The sequence below is a fragment of the Parasteatoda tepidariorum genome, chromosome 2 (assembly GCF_982258835.1).
Source record: "Parasteatoda tepidariorum strain Cologne lab strain chromosome 2, Ptep-v5.0, whole genome shotgun sequence".
Classification (NCBI taxonomy): domain Eukaryota; kingdom Metazoa; phylum Arthropoda; class Arachnida; order Araneae; family Theridiidae; genus Parasteatoda; species Parasteatoda tepidariorum.
In genome coordinates this window covers 91,526,921-91,543,922 of record NC_141756.1, presented here as the reverse complement: position 1 = coordinate 91,543,922, position 17,002 = coordinate 91,526,921, and the positions used below count along the sequence as shown (strand labels likewise).

The following is a 17,002-nucleotide window of genomic DNA, read 5'->3' as shown; positions in this document are numbered from 1 at the left end:
ATACAGGTTATAACATGCATGAAAATATGTTTTTTCTTCTTTTTTTTACTGATAAATTAATTAATGTGCATATAACATATGGGAGATAAACAGTCATTTTGCCCTTATAATAACTACTTTTTGGTTCTGCGAATTGTGATTTTAAAAAAATGAAGAAATTAAAGAAATCAGATGCTTTTCATTTAAATTTTTTTTCCCATTTAAATCATATTTTTATAATATTTATCAATCTAAGTTTGGATAAAATACACTGATAATGCTTAATATTATTTAAAAACAATACTATAATTATAGTACTTAAGATTTCTAATTGCAAATTAAATTATTATTCTAAACAAGCCATTAAATCAATGAAATCATAGTTGTTTTAACTCAAACTCAACACCCTCATGAATTTACGAAGACAAAAGCGGAATTTGTCAGTTGGACATCAAATGAAGAACAAATTATTTGCACCAGAAAAAAAAGTTTTTTTAAACTGCTCTTAGTGAAACAAGTCTTTCTTAATTATTTATATACGTGAATTACATATTTAAAAAGCATTAAAATTGCTAGTATTCAAATGAGTATGAATAAATAAACATAAATGAGTTTGTATGAAAAATACTTTATTAAATTATTTTAATTATAATTTAAAAATTTTGCATCAGTTTTATCCACATTTAAGTCTTTTTTTTTTTTTATCTATTGACCATCAAATAATAATTTACTTATAGCACCTTACGTCATTATTTCATTGGAAAATACTTCCAAAATCAATGAATTAAGACTTTAAAAAGCAGAAACATAAAAATATATTAATAAATTATATACTGTGTTAAGATATTTTTAATATATATCAATGCTTTATTTCTTTAAAAAAAATCAGATGATTTAATTCAATGATTTTTTCAAAACAAAAATCAAGTGTTTCAAATTATACCAATCCTGATATCTACTACATCTAATGTATTTCGTTGATATATTTGATAAACACTCGGCCCTCCCAATTGCATATTTATTAATTATTCTGTTCTAACTTTTGAAAAACTGAGGACCACAAGAAAACCAAGAGCAATATATTTTCAAATCAAATCAATTTACTTGCATTATGTACAACATATGTAAGATTTGCATAAATTTTTGATTGAAAAAAAAGAGGCATAATTCTTAAAAATTTAAGAAACAATGTCATGGACAAATCAATCTTAAGGACATATATTTGTATCAGTATCTATTTGTGGGTACTACTTTTACTAGGACACTTAAGTGCTTTTAATTTGCAAAAATTAAAAAAAAATTATATTATGGCTCAGCCAGGACTGGCAACAAGTCATACTTCTCAAGTTGGTCTCTGTCTGTGTTTTCTATTTATTTATTTCACACAGGCCACTTAGCTGAAGTTGCCAAAACTTAGTGACTATTTTGGCACAGATACTGATACAGAAATTTTCCCAATCTTAAGAAAGGTTGGTTTTAATTATATTAATATGTTCATAACAGATATATAATTTAATTTTAAAAAAAAGAAGCTTTATAGATAAGCTTAAAATTAAATTAATCTTATCGCAACTTTTCATTTCTTAAAATTTGTTTGCCAAATACAAGTTTCTTATTGTTATTACAATTGTTTATTCACTTTCAGCACATGTGAAACATAAAATTTAATGTGTACAAGATATTTCATTTAAACAGCAATATTACAAGATATCTTACTATTCCTAATACAAAACAATTTTTCACATTATTGAGGTTAAAATAAAAATCATCAGTGAAACAAAGTATTCAAATAGTAATTAAAAAACCCAATGAAAATTTTCGACCAAAAGTATATAATTCAATTCACATTTACAATAAAAATTTAAAATTCCGAAATTTTCGAGTAAGTACAAGATTTAAGAAATTGCTAAGCAAAGAATTAAAAAACCTTAAATAAAAAATAAAAGTAACATAATAAATTAAAGAACATAATACCAGGAAATAAATTAATTGAAGCAATTAGTACAGGAATTTATAATTCCTAATTATTTTATGACACAACTATCAAAACATATTTAAAAAATAAAATTACAAGTTTTCTAACTAGTTGAAGAAATTTAAATGAGTAATTTAACTAATTTCTTGCTTTATCAGAATAGAAAACAAGAAACAAACAAAAGCGGCATAAAATTGCGCAAGAGGTTTTTGGATATCTATTTTTGTTCAAATTGGAAACCATTATATAATAAATTTTTCTTGAGATTTTGTCCGAAAAAAAATTTCTTACTGCAGAAAAATTTTAGAGCTCCTTAAAATTTTCAAATCTTAATATATCTCGAAAGGATCATTTATCTGTTGCAAAATAAGCCGACTATTCCAAGAAAGTTAAAAGCATCAAATCATTAATTTCAACAGCATCAACTCAACTCCGAAGATTCCAATGTTGTGACTTGAAGTTTTGGTTTTAAATAGAAGTATCAACGAATGAACAGGAAATAAATACATATTTCTTAAAATTATTTAACTTTAAATTTAAAATTAAATTGAGCATTTTTTTCACTGCATAATGTTTATTTTGATTTTGTGTTCACTTTTTTACCATCCTCGAGTTCTCTATCGATGATATGTATTTAAACTTCAAGTTTAGATAGCTATTATATTAATTTTATTTAGGTTTGTATTTTAAGTAGTGTTTTTTCATTATGGGATCTGAATTACATTGTACCCATGGTGCCTTAACAGATTCTTTTGGCTGGCTGGTCCAGGGAATTTTAGCATGTTTAGCATTTACATGTCTTGTATGTAAGTATGTGTGAATTGCTGTTATCTTTCTTAATCTTAGCAAAAAGAAGATTATTTGCATGTCCGCAATTATTGCTTTCCCGCATATTTGTAGTATCATAGTTGCTGTTGAATTGCTATTTCATTGTTATTGCTATTAATATATTGGGAAAAATTATGTCTTTTAATTACCATAAAGGAAGTTTCTATTAATCAAAAATATACATAACTGAAGTATTTATGTAAAAAATTTATTTGTTGATTACATTATATTGACCGAATATTTTCATATATCATATAGAAACATATGAATGATTGTTTATAACAATATATAAGTTTTTAATATCTTGATAAGCTGAAGAAAAATTGCCCAGTCTTTGGAGCGGCGATGTGCCAGATACTGTAAAATAATTGCAGAAAAGAACCTTTTTGAAGGGTATAGCTCGTAGATATCCCCAAAAAGCCTCTATTTGTTTTTTTTTAAAAATGTGCAAATTTAAAATCCATTTTGCACCTTGACGTTTGCATTTGGTATAACAGATCAAGATATGGAAATATGCCCAACCAATATACTGATGAGATTGTCAAAAATCAAACTGTGTATAGTACAGGAATGAAGCCGAGGATGAATCTCAATTAATCTCAATGCCCATAAAGTTACCCCCTGAGAAAAAAATAAAAAAGCACAAAATTTCAGTTAAATTTTGTAACAGTACGTTATTGAACTTATTCAGCTTTTCTCTGAGTATCATATTGTTACAATTTTATCTTGCACTTTTTGGAAACCAAGTTCTTTTGAATAAGAGAATATTTTTTTCTTTTTTTGTATGCTAATAAATCTGCTGAAATAACTTATTTCGTAATCAGATTTGTTTGCTAAATTTTTATTACTCATATCTGTTTCTAAGAGATAAATTTGGGTATGTATGAGTAAGAGTGTGACGCCTAGTAGCTGAGTGGTACTGCTTTGCTCTCTCGTGTCACAGGTCCTGGGTTCGATACTCGGACCGAGCATGACTGACTCAGTCTTTCATCCCTTTAGTGGGTCGGTAAAATGAGTACCAAGCATGCTTGAGAACTAAACACTGGGGGATCCGCCTTCAGCTGACCACTCAACCGAAACATCTGCTCCTGCCTGCACCCAAGTGTCCAAAGTGAAGAAAACTGAGATTGATACTGTAGACCTTGACTCTCTTTGGGCTGTCACGCCATTGAATTTAGTTTAGTAATGTGTAAGAGTGTAAATCATTCTTATCACTTTCAAATACAAATCTTAATATACTGCTTAATCAATTGCAGCTATATATTATTATTGGTTTGCAAAGTAGTATTTGTGGCCTATTATCGTAAAGCAGTTGTACATTTCTAAATTGCTAAAACATTATAAAACAGAAACTGTTGAAAAATTAAATAACTCATAAGTATTCTTTATATCAAATCTTAACTATATTTATCTCAGAAATTATTGTTTATTTCTTCATTTGACTTTTCTAAAATTTTTGCTATTCATTTGCTCTTACAAACAAAATACAACAGGTCTCAGCATTTCCAAAATTAGGAATATATTATTTTGCTGTAAAAATAGCATTCAAACAGGGTCTGGAAGAACAGAGAAAACCTGGAATTGTTAGTGAATTTTATTTTAACTTTAAAAAAGAGGGAATAGTCTAGGAAAGTTGAAATTTTAAAAACCCGGAAAATTTATGTATAATACCTGGAAAATAACCAGTCTTAAAATTGTCATTAATCAGTTATCAAGATTCGAGTTAAATAATTCCAACCTCTGTTGCAATTGTTTTATGAAATTCCACTTTTTTGTGAAACTTTTCCATGTTTCCAATCTCATTCTATTATATGTTTTTGTTCACAAAATCTAATATTTGACATAACAAATAAAAAATCAAAGTTTTCTGATGAAAAATTGCATGGTATAGATAAAATATGGTTTGGATTTTCATTGAAATTTACCTGATATATCTGGAAAACTCTGGAATTTTTTTTTCTTTCTGAAATTGAATGTGAACCCTCTCAAAGTTTTAAAAAAATAGAGATAGAATTCATTAGGTACTTTTTTCCTTAAATAAGCAAAATGCATGTTACAAGCAGAATGCAATGTTAATTAATAAGCAGAATACAATGATAATTTTATTTATATTAACTTGTTTAAATGTGTTAACATTGAAATGTCATTCAGAGTAGGTACAATTCATTTCTTTACTTATCAATTAACGTAACATCAGAGTGACTTTGTCTTTATAATGTTTTGTCACATTTGACTAATAGTAATAGGTTCAAATATATATTATCTGACTAATGAAAAATTGTAGCACAATAGTTTTTCTCACTTATCATCTGGGAATAATTTTGCTGTCGCAAGTAATATTAAAAGGGGGGAAAGTAACATTAGAAAAAATATATAATTATAATTTTTCTTCCACCCTACTTTTAGAAACAGTCCATGATAATTTAAACTAATATATTTTTACTCCGATTAACAAACCTATGAATTGAAATTGAACTGCATGAGTTAGTCTAATTTAGACTTAGGTACTGCTTATTAGAGTTATGATGAAATAGATTGTTTTACATTTATTGTTTATCTGCTTTTTTATCAAGTCAAAAAAAAAAACATTTTTTTGGAAGTAATTCATATAATAATTCTTAGAAGTAGATTTATGTTAAATCATGTTATCTAATGTCCCATGATATGTTTTTTATTTATTATTTATAAATTCACACTTGTAGTCTTACTCTGAAAATGAGTTAATGTTGTTTTTTTGCGATTCAAATATTAATAAAATTATGATCAAAGTTTTTCTTTTTGAAAAGAATTCTTTCTTTTTTATAGTGAAGAGATTTTGTGAACCTCGCAGGCAGAGAAGGCCTTGGTTAATATGGTAATAATTTTAATATGTGGACTAATTCCTTTCATAGGCTATTTGTTTTACATTTTTATGTATTTTTATAAGTATTTAAATCTTTCTTTTTTTTTAGGTTTTATGATACATCAAAGCAAGGAATGGGTGCTTTAGTAATTCATTTTGCAAACATATTTTTAGCTGAATTTTTTCAAGGAGATCCGTGTACATGGTAAGTTCCTTCTCTTTCCTGATTTATAAAAATTAGTTGATATTCTGTTATTTACATGATATTTTGTACTCCTGTTTTAATGACTTAGTATAGTTCTCACAATGTATCATGTTTAAATTTATTAAGGGTAATAAGTAGAAAAATCTTAATAAATTAGCTTATTAAGATTTTTAATTTTTAAGATATCTTATTTATTTTTATCATATATTCAATTTGTTAAATTGTATTAATATCCAACCTTATTTTTGCCAGTAATTAAATTTTTTGGGGGGCCAAATATTTTTAATATGTTTTATAAAATACAGGACTCTGAAAGAAAAACCTGATTGGCTATTTATATTCTTATATTCTGTTTGCAGTATTTAATGGCTTTTCAGATTATTGTGAAATTTCTTGATTAGTCTGGTATAAAATCTTTAGTTTATTAAGATTTTGTAATGATACTAAAAGTTTTTATTTTAAATTTATATTACCGTTGTATTTATTTACAGGTATATTGTAAGTTTTTTACTTGATTCTTCCATTGGACTCTTTATCATTTTTATTGGTATTCGTCTAACTCAACATATATCTCGAATCAAACGATGGGACCACTTAGTATTTGGAGAATATGGTACTTATAGCATTATCTTCTTCTGTATAATTTTCTTTTTCTCTTTTTAGCATAACTTTGCTTTTACTGATAATGTGCTAACTCATGATTAGTTTGATGATGTGCTAACTCATGATTATGTGTTGATGATTAGTTTTTAACCATGATTGTGCTGATATAAATCTACTATAAACTGCATATTTATTTGTTAATTTTCTGTTTGCATAAAAAGGTCGTTAGTACTATCGCCTATTTGCGCCTTTTCAAATCTACCTTTAAGTCATTTTTACAGAAAATAGTCCCATCATCAGAAAATGATGTGAAGAAAAATACAAATACAGTGAAACCTTCAGGGAGGAACACCTCTGTGTAACGACTTCCTCTATTTATGACCATTTTTGGGAGGCACGGAATGTTTTCCATAGCCTTTGTGTTAAAGAAAACCTCTAAAGGAGACCATTAAAACCTCTCACTGTGACTTTGCAAACCTCCACACAAAATGAGGAAAAGGTCAAATAAGGAAACACAAACAACTATCAAAAAATATTAAAACAAATAAGTGGATCTAAATATTTTTTAAATATTTGTGAATGGCTCTTATTTAAAGAGCCCTTTTTTAAAAATCTCTGAAAGAATTTGGCTACCTCATATTACAGTCGGAGTGCACTAAAGACGATGCTATCAATGATTTAGTTTTAGTTAAATTAGGTGAAAAGTTAAATTAGGAAGAAAAAAATATTTTTGAAAAAACTAAATGTCTGAAGCAAACAAACCTCTCATTTGTTAAGTAAACTAACTTTTATGATATAAAATTAAATACTTCTTTGAACAAAAACATAACTGTTTATCTGTTGAAAATAGTTTTATCATTCATAAATTGGTAAATTTGTTTTAACACATAATTATGTCATTATTAGGGGTCATTTTTATTGACACTAAATTTTATTCATCAATCTGGTTTTCATTATGCCAACACAAGTGGTATTTCCACACCAAGAAAATGACACTGGGTAAAATTAAAATCGCTAGTGAAAAATTGTGTACCTTCATAACATTTTGATTTCAGTGAATGTAACCACTGAGAACAACCAACCTCCATTAACGACTATTTTACAGTGGAATAGAGGTTTCACTGTATAATAAATAGATATGTATGTTCATATTTAAGTATTTTGAAGAATATATTGATAAAAAATAAGTGTATTAGTAACACTCTTTAACTCTGATTAACAACATAGACTTTATAAAAATTACTTATTTTATTAAGAATTGTTGTATTAAAATAAATATTTTAAATTAACATTAAATATATCGAATCGTTTATTTTTTATTTGTTTCTTTAAATTATTATGAGAAATTTTTATTGTTCAGTAATAGGTGATTTGATTAATTGTTGTTTAAAAGTTAATTCTGTGTTTCATTAATTGTTTAAAGAATAATTCATTAGTAATTGCTTATAACAACTATTCATACAGTACTAATTAATAATTAAGAACAAATGAATTAGTTGAAAGAGGAATATCTTTCCCAGGGGTCTAAATTTTTCTGAGAGGTACCTATTTTGTGATAATTTAGACATAATTTGTGAAAATTAAAAATTATATTAAAAAATCAACACAAAAATATGGATTTATTGTTTCTTACGGGATACAAAAATAATATTTTAAGAAAAAGTATTTTGTAAAAATACCATTTTTCCTAAAGTTGAATTTATGAAGGTACCACTAAACGGTAGTAAATTTGGCCTGGACAGACCCCTGTATTGCTGTAATTCTTCTTCCTTTATTTTATATGTCATCTTTTCGTATTTAATATAACTCATGTTTTCATTTATTAACTAAAGAGAGCTTAAACACATACGTACTTTAATCTTTTTAAACTAATGTAATTTAATATTCTAATGATAGACCAGCAGTGATTATTTCTTTTTGATTTTATTATATATAGTATTTACAATGCTGAACTATTTATAAGTAATTATTTTAATTATGAGCTTTTGAAAGTTTTTAATTGCACATTTCATTCTAAGACAGTTAAAAGCGGTTTATGTCAAAGTTGTCAAGGCCGTTGGGACTTGCAGACACGCATACAGCAACAACATGTATTCAAATAGTTTTCAAATTTCATCCTTAAACGAATTTTTGAAGAAGCAGCTTTTTGTGCACAAAATAATCCAGATTGTCTTCTAAACTAAGTTTAAAAAAAACAATAAATTGATTACATTTGTTTTGATTATAGGTAAACCTCCATACATCAATGCTTGGCTGTCACAATGTGCTGTTTACATAGCTCTAATGCTAATTGAAAAGATCTTAATAACTCTTTTAATCCAACTAAAGTTTTGGGATCAGGTAGGGACTTTAATTTACTTAAAATAATTGAAGATTTGTATTTTTATGATAAATATAAACTCATGTTTGTAAAAATTGCAACACCATGAAGGACTTATGCGAGTGAGCTGAAATTTTCAGGAAATGCAAATCAGAACATGATATGCAAATTATTAGAATTTCAGATCCGTTGCACATGCGTATGCCGAGCAGCACCCTCTGAACGGCTGATGGATCCGAATAAATAGACGACCGTAGCGAGGCCTCTATGGTTATCGGTGGTTATCTGCTTGTGATAAACGTTAGCTTAGTCGTTACTTATGCCTCTTCGACGAAAAAGAGCGAGATTTCAACAACTTACGGAGTTTGAGCGGGAGAAAACCATCGACCTTCGTGAAGCTGAATTGTCTTATCGTGCAGTAGCTGTTCGTGTGCAGCGTAACAGCAGCATAGTGATGCGTGTTTAGAAGCAGTGAACGGACGAGTGTCAGACAACTCGGAAATCCGGGAGTGAACCCCGAAATGTCACATCAGCTCGCGATGATAGACAACTGGCAGCACAGTGGTCAATAGCTACAGGTGCTTCATTGTGTGCTTCATCAATTCGTAGACATTCGTGGACTGCACGCAAGGACTCCTTTATACAGGATCCCCCTCACGCTAAACCATCGCCGCCTACGGCTGCACTCGGCCAACTATCATAAGGACTGGTGTGCTGATTGGCAGCATGTCGTGTTTTCTGACAAATCTCGCTTTAATTTCGCTATGCCGGTGAACGCCACCTTCCGGAGTGCGTTATCGAACGCCACAGTGGACGAACAACCGGAGTTATGGTCTGGGGTGCCATAGCATATCATGGACGATCTCAATTGCTACGAATTGTGGGTAATCTGAACAGCAGCCGGTACATCAGTGAAGTTCTACAGCCCCAAGCTGTTCCTTTCCTTCAAGCCATGCCAGGTGCTGTATTTCAACAGGACATTGCCCACCCTCATATTGCTAGGACTGTTCATGTGAGTCATGAAATTGAGAAAGAAAGTTGGCTTTTTGACACTGCCGCTTCAACACATTTTTGTAATAATTTGGATTTATTCTTTGAATATGAAACTGTAGAAAATGCTTCTATGTCTTTAGCCATAGGTGACATTGAGAGCCCAATTTTAGGTATTAAAAAGGTGCAATTTTTTAATAAGTTAAATGATAAAATGCACAGAGTAACTTTACAAAATGTCATGTATTCTCCTAAACTTAGAAGAAATCTTATTTCTGGTTCTGTAATAGAGAAAGCTGGAGGTTATTTTGTGGGTGTTAAAAATTTTATTTCTGTGTATAATCGGGTAAATGAGAAGATTTTCTATTGTAAAAGATTTAATGACTTGTATTATTTTAAACCAAATGCCTATACTAAGCCTGATAAAGATTTAGTTATTGACAGAAGTGTTAGTGACGCGAATGAGCAATTGTTTAACGTATCTGTTCAGACAAATGATTTAGACGTCTGGCATTTAAGGTACTGCCACATAAATTGTGATTATATAATTCAAACAAGTAAAAATTCTAGTGTGAAAGGATTATCTAATCTCAATTTTTTAGACAATAATTGTATAGAATGTAAATTAGCTAAATCTAAAAGAATTTCGTTTAAACCAATTTTAAGTATAAGGTCTAAGAAACCTTTGGAACTTTTACATATGGACGTATGTGGTCCAATGCCAGTCATTTCACATGGTGGAAGTCGGTACTTTCTTTCTATCACTGACGATTTTTCGAGAAAAGTTACTACTTTTCCCATTAAAAGGAAATCTGATGTTTTTGATTGTTTCATAAGATTTCAAAAGCGAACAGAAAGATTTTTAAACTGTAAAATTATAAATGTTAGAACTGATAATGGTATGGAATTTTGCCATAAAGAATTTAGTGATTTTCTTGAAAATGAAGGTATAAGAGCTGAGCGTACTAACGCTTATACGCCACAGCAAAACGGTGTTAGTGAACGCTATAATTTAACCGCCTTAGATAATGTAAAAGCAATGTTAAAATCTAGTAAATTAGGAGATGCGTTTTGGGCTGAAGCTTTACTATGCTTTACTTACACTTTTAATAGAATTTGTCATAAAAACCAAATTAAAACTCCCTTTGAATTGTATAGTGGAAGAAAACCATCAGTCACTCATTTGAAAACATTTGGTTGTTTAGCATTTGTGGGTCAACCAAAACAGTTGCGTAATAAACTTCAAATGAGAGCTAAAGAAGGAATTATGTTAGGATATGCAATGCGTACGAAGGGTTATAGAATTTGGATTAAAAACGAAAGGAAACTTGTAGAAACAATAAATGTTCGTTTTGACGAAAGTGTAATTGGTGTGGAAGCTGTACTGGGCACCAAATTCATTAAACGCAATTTTGCTAGTTTTATACCGGAACGTCCCGATTTGGGCGGAAGTTCTTCAGATGAAGACATAGGTAATTCAAGCTTAAAACCCGATTTAATTCCGTGTAAAAACATTTCATGGATTAGAAAAGCTGTACCCCGTCCAGATAATAGTCGAACTGATATTTATTATAACATTGAAGGAGTAAATATGAGATTAAGATCCTATAATGATGTAGAAAATTATTGCAACAGCAATAATATTAAGTATGATAAGGATTTATTTAATTTCAGTGGGAAAAATGCTTTTTCGGGTAAAGTTTCAAATTTTCAGGTTAATCATAATATAAAACATGAAGCAAATCATATTGAAATAAAAATTCCTAAAAATTATAAAGACTGTTTAAAATCTCCTCAAGTTAAAAATTGGGAATTAGCCATGTCTGACGAGATTAATACTATGAAAGAAAGAAAAGTTTGGGATTTGGTACCAACTCCTAAAAATAAAAGAATTTTGGGAAGCCGTTGGGTTTATACAACTAAAGTAAATGAGAAGGGGGAAATTGTAAGATACAAAGCACGTTTAGTTGCACAGGGATTTAAACAAATAAGAGGTGAAAGTTATGATGAAGTATTTAGTCCTGTGGTTAATTTTGTTCTTGTAAGAATGTTTTTCACAATATTAGTTTGTACGCTAGGATGGTATCATTCCCAATTAGATATAAAGTGTGCTTACCTTTACGCAAATTTGAATGAGGATGTTTTTATGTATCAACCTCAAGGCTTTGTTCATTTAAATAAGCAAGACCACGTCTGTCATTTAAAGAAAGCTATTTATGGACTCAAGCAAAGTGGTCGAGAGTGGTTTTTTGAACTGGATAATACTCTTGAAAATTTAAAGTTTGTAAGATTGAAGTGGTGTAATTGTACATATGCAGTGTTTTCATCTCAGAAAAAAAATGGGTGAGAATTTCTCACCCTTTCTCAAAAACAGGGTGAGATTTCAAAAAGTTAAGTGAGATTTCAAAAATTATTAAAAAAAAAACGCAAAGAGACTTGAAAAAAAATTTATTTCTTTAATTATGATGCATTTTTAACATCTTCTAATTTTTAAAGCATTGAATATTTTTGCTGCATCATCGTATGGAAAATGTTCTACATCTACTTTTTCATCAGCTATTCTCATTAGGTTGCTCAAATGTGTATTTGCTTCGTTTTGATCGCTTCTACCCACATTTGTTTCATTTTCATTTGTCCGTTTCGGAGTAGAAGATATTGGCTTTACAAGGTATTTGTCCATCTTACATTAACGAGCAAAAACTTTTAACGTCTTACATGAAGAAACCTTACCAACGGTAAACATGTGGTTGCAGAGAAATGCGTTCTGAAAGAGGTTCCGTGGTTCCGAAGGACGGTGTTCTGTTGTTCTTAAAGGTTCTGAACAATACTGGTAAATAGGGAAGCTGGATAATGGGGCAGATGTTGAAAATAATAAAAAATCCAGGAAGAAAAGTGAAACGGATTTTATTCTAAATGGCTCAAGAGAGAAATTTTTTTCAAAATGCAAGAAAATCGCGAATTTTGAAATTTTTTTATAGAATGCGCGAATTTCTCGCGGTAATCATTTTTTAATGCGAGAATATATAAAATATATGCGAGATTCTCGCGTTCTCGCGCTGTAGTGAAAACACTGATATGTATATAAAAATGTAATTCTTATAATTTATGTAGATGACATAATTATTTTTGCTAAAACAAAAAATGAAGTAGATAGTGTTATTAAACTTTTAGGTGATAATTTTGATTTAAAAATTTTGGGTAATACTCGTAAGTTGTTAGGTGTTGAATTTGTTCAAAAAGATGGTGAGATGTTAATACATCAAAAGAGTTACATCCAAAAAGTTTGTAAAATGTTTTCTAGCTTTAAATTTCCTTTGTCATCGTTGCCGATTACTAAGGGTAACTTATTATCAAAAGCTGACTGTCCATCTTCTAAAAACGAAGTGGATGAAATGGCGAAATTGCCGTTTCGGAGCATTTTGGGTTGTTTGGCTTATATAGCTAATCGCACAAGACCGGATATATCCTATGCGGTAAATATATTATCACAATTTCAAGAAAACCCAGGTTTAAAACACTGGAATACTTTATTAAGGTTACTAGGTTATGTTCAAAATACTCAAGATTATTTCTTAAAATTGTCAAATATTGAAGAATTAAATGTTAATTGTTACTGTGACTCAGATTTCGCTGCTAACAGGGATGACAGAATATCAGTAGGTGGTATAATATTGTTTTTAGATAAAACTCCGATATTCTGGAAAACTTTCAAACAAAAATGTGTGAGTCTATCTACAATGGAATCAGAATGTGTGACTTTAACTGACGCTGCCAAAGAGGTAATGTGGATCAAGCGAATAATAGATGAGTGTGGAGAATTAAATTTAGAGGACATAAATTTAAGTGATTGTATTATATTTAGTGACAATCAATCTGCAATTGATTTTTCTCATTCACCTATTGAAAATAGTCGAACGAAACACTTTGGCGTAAGGTATCATTTTTTAAGAAATTTAATTTATGATAAATTTTTTGCTGTAAAGCACGTTAGGAGTAAATTTAACTTAGCGGACATTTTTACAAAACCTTTAACCAAGTTAGAGGTGGAAAATTTCTGTTCAAAAGTATTTGTGAAAGTTTAATCTTTTGGGTGGTTTCAGGACTGAAACAGCTTAAATATTAGTTTAAGGAAATTAAATATTTCTTTAGTTTATTGAGGATTTTGATAAACTGTATATGTGTGTTTTTTTTGTAAAAGTTGAAGGCATGAGAGGGGGCCGCATGTTAGACAAATAATAGAAGTTAAAAGGTATGAGGTTCGATTTTCCATCGTCGATCTCATGCATTCAACTTGCGTCGGTGACGTCATGGTCTGCGGGGATCGGCCAGTTTATTTTCATTTGCTGTTGGTCGTTCTTGCGTGGATCATGACGTCACCTGTTATCTGTATTTAAGCTTCTGTTGAAGCAGATCATTTTGTATTCTTTCTTTTCGTCACTCTGTTTGTGATATTCTTTATTACTAATGTTTTTAAATAAACTCATTTATTCAGAAACTTCGTTTCTCTTTTATTGTTGAGTTGTTGACATGACAAATATGATATTCTGCGAGAATCTCGGCTGTCAAATCCTTCCTTGCATCGCGACAGGTACAACTTCTTCCTTGGCCGGCGTATTCCCGAGATATGTCGCCGATTGAACATGTGTGGGATTTCGTTGGTCGGCGTCTTTCTCGTGATCCTCGTCCTGTTGCTTCTGCAGACGAACTTTGGGTGCACATACAAACAATATGGAATGCTCTTCCTCAGACAGACATTCAAAATTTGCTTGACTCCATGCCACGTCGCGTAGCAGCAGTTATTGCGGCGCGTGGAGGCTACTCAAAATACTGATTTTGATCTCTTGTTATTGTTTGTTTGATTTGAAAGTTCAATCATTTATTTGTACCACTACCACTCAACTGTGTATTAAATTTCATTTAATTATGACGATTCCTTCATGGTGTTGCAATTTTCACAAACATGACTTTATAAAATTTTTACTAGTCTCATTGCTGTATAATTCTTGTTCATGCTCATTGCTGGGTGTAATTATCTAGCTAATGAGATTATTATTTAATTTAACTTGCAAAGAAAATGAATGATAACTTATTTTTTTTTAGGTTCGTAAAATCATTATGTCGCCGATCACAGATCCAAAAATTGAAGTTGCCATTGTTGTTCTTATAGTACCCTTCATTATCAATGTAAGTAGGTTTTTTAATATTTGTAAAAAAAAAAAAACTTCTATTTAAAAATTTTTGTTTTCAATATTTGTCAAGCATATGTAAATTACTACACACTATAAAGATAATGTATGTAGATATAGTTAACTCTGTATCTATATATTGATAGATATTTTATATAGCCTATATTTAAAAGTTTGTGCAGATGAAGTTAAATCAGAAAAGGTTATTTGGAGAAACACGAAAAAATATCAAAACAAAGAATTTAACAAAACAACTAGATAGATTAAAATGTATTCAAAATTTTTGTGTGAGGCTCTTATATAGAAAGCTCTTTTTGACAATACAACCTCATGTTGCAGCCAGAGTGCATTAAAGACGATGTTATCAATGATTTACTTCTGGAGTTGAAAGTTAAATTAGAAAAAACAAGCATCTCAAACAAACCTCTTCTCATTTTTTGAAGCAAACTAGTTTTTGTGATATAAAATTAAATGTAAACTTGAACAAAAAACATAATTGGTAATTTATTTAAAATAGCTTTATCATTCATAATTAATAAATTTGTTTTTACGCATAATTATATCAGCTGGGATCATTTTTATAGACGCTAAATTTTATTCATCGATACTTTTTTTTTTCATGCTACCAACAGAAGTGCTATTTCCGCACCAAGAAAATGACACTGATTAAAATTAAAATCGTTTGCAAAGAGTCACGTACCTTCAATAACAATTTTGCAGTCAATGGAGGTAACCCCTAAGAACGACCAACCTCCATCAACAACCATTTTACTGTGGAACGGAGAGTGGTTGCTCCCAATAGATTTGACTGTGCAGTAAAAATAAGCCAAGGATTTTCCTTATAAAGAACAGAACCAAGAATTAGCTACTTAAAACAGTATTTTACCTTTAAATTATCATTAAAAAAGAGTACTTGGTCTTAGACAATTGAAAACTTATTTGAATTGTATGAATTTCAATAACTTTTCTTTTCATTTAGGTCTTTATGTTTTGGGTTGTGGATAATTTCCTGATGCAAAAACATGGCCGCTGGAAGCAGAGTGTAGTGAATGGTAAAGTGAAAATACATTACGAGAGGGATGAGCAAGATTCTTGCTCAGAATCTGAGATCTTACTCTCCGGGGAAGATGATGCTTTAGTTGATGTCACATGTCAACAAAGGCATCCTATGGTGGTTCCAGTTTCATAAAAGTGACCAAACTTTTTTCTGACCAAAGCATATCTCCTGTTAATGAAACCAAAGAGGGAGTTTTGAAGAAATGAATAAAAGCTTTGTGTACTTTATAATTAACAAAAATAGTTTCACTATGTTGAATATAGGGTGATTTTAATTTAAAATTTCAAGAGGCAGCTTTAGACAATATAAGTCATTTTAATGTTTCTTTTTTATTTAAATTTTTCATTTTGTAAACATAATTGGAATTAAAAACGAAATATTTGATATTAGATTATTAGTCTAGCAATGGATGCTTAAAATGAAACAAAAGTTTGGAAATAATTACGAGGGAGCTAAAAATTATTATAATTGATTAAAAATTTTATTTACTACTCCTTTGGTGCTTTCTAAATCAACTCTATCTTAAAATTACTCGAATTCTTCAATTTGAATAGAATTTCTTCTTCAGTTTCAAAATTCATAACTTGAAGAGTAGCTGAAAAATTTTTTTTAATATTTTTTCTTTTAAAATTGGTATTAAAATATATCATAGCATTTAACATAAAGATCGGTCAGCTATCTCTCTAGTGGTGCATTCTAAATCTAAAAGTGACCAAAATTTTCTAATTTTAATAAGATTTCTCTGAGATTTGAAATGAAACATTTTCAAAGAGTAAAAGAAATATGGTAAAGGAAGCTAGTGTCGACACATCAGACTTATGAGCAAAAATTTTACATTACATACAGCTGTAAATATTATGTTATTAATTAACAAAAGTTCTACATTTGTGTGTTGTTGCATGAAAACACTCTTGATTTTCAAGTACAAAATAAAATAAGGTTTTTATTAGTTGAATGGTTAGGTGTTAATTTGCTTATTATATTAATTGCTTATTTAAATAATCACTTATAATTTGC

General features: G+C 29.5%; 2 protein-coding genes across 3 annotated transcripts in view; one reads left to right on the top strand and one right to left on the bottom strand.

Moving 5' to 3' along the window:
• The window catches only part of LOC107438761 (scm-like with four MBT domains protein 2), a 36,627-nt gene extending 34,454 nt beyond the window's left edge, over window positions 1–2,173 (bottom strand). Inside the window, exon 1 of one of the 2 annotated variants that reach the window (XM_087157738.1) lies at window positions 2,051–2,173. The gene's annotated coding sequence lies outside the window, so the exon portion shown is untranslated. Of the gene's footprint in view, window positions 1–1,953 lie in introns of both variants that reach the window. The other variant, XM_087157737.1, reaches the window with a different exon arrangement.
• A 204-nt stretch (window positions 2,174–2,377) lies between these two features.
• On the top strand, window positions 2,378–16,588 carry LOC107438765 (store-operated calcium entry regulator STIMATE). The gene is made up of 7 exons (XM_016051125.4): window positions 2,378–2,760; window positions 5,588–5,636; window positions 5,734–5,829; window positions 6,321–6,442; window positions 8,660–8,772; window positions 14,843–14,926; window positions 15,908–16,588. The coding sequence occupies exons 1-7, from the start codon at window positions 2,661–2,663 to the stop codon at window positions 16,115–16,117; spliced, it is 774 nt and encodes a 257-aa protein (XP_015906611.1). The 5' UTR covers window positions 2,378–2,660; the 3' UTR covers window positions 16,118–16,588.
• Window positions 16,589–17,002: the final 414 nt, after the last annotated feature.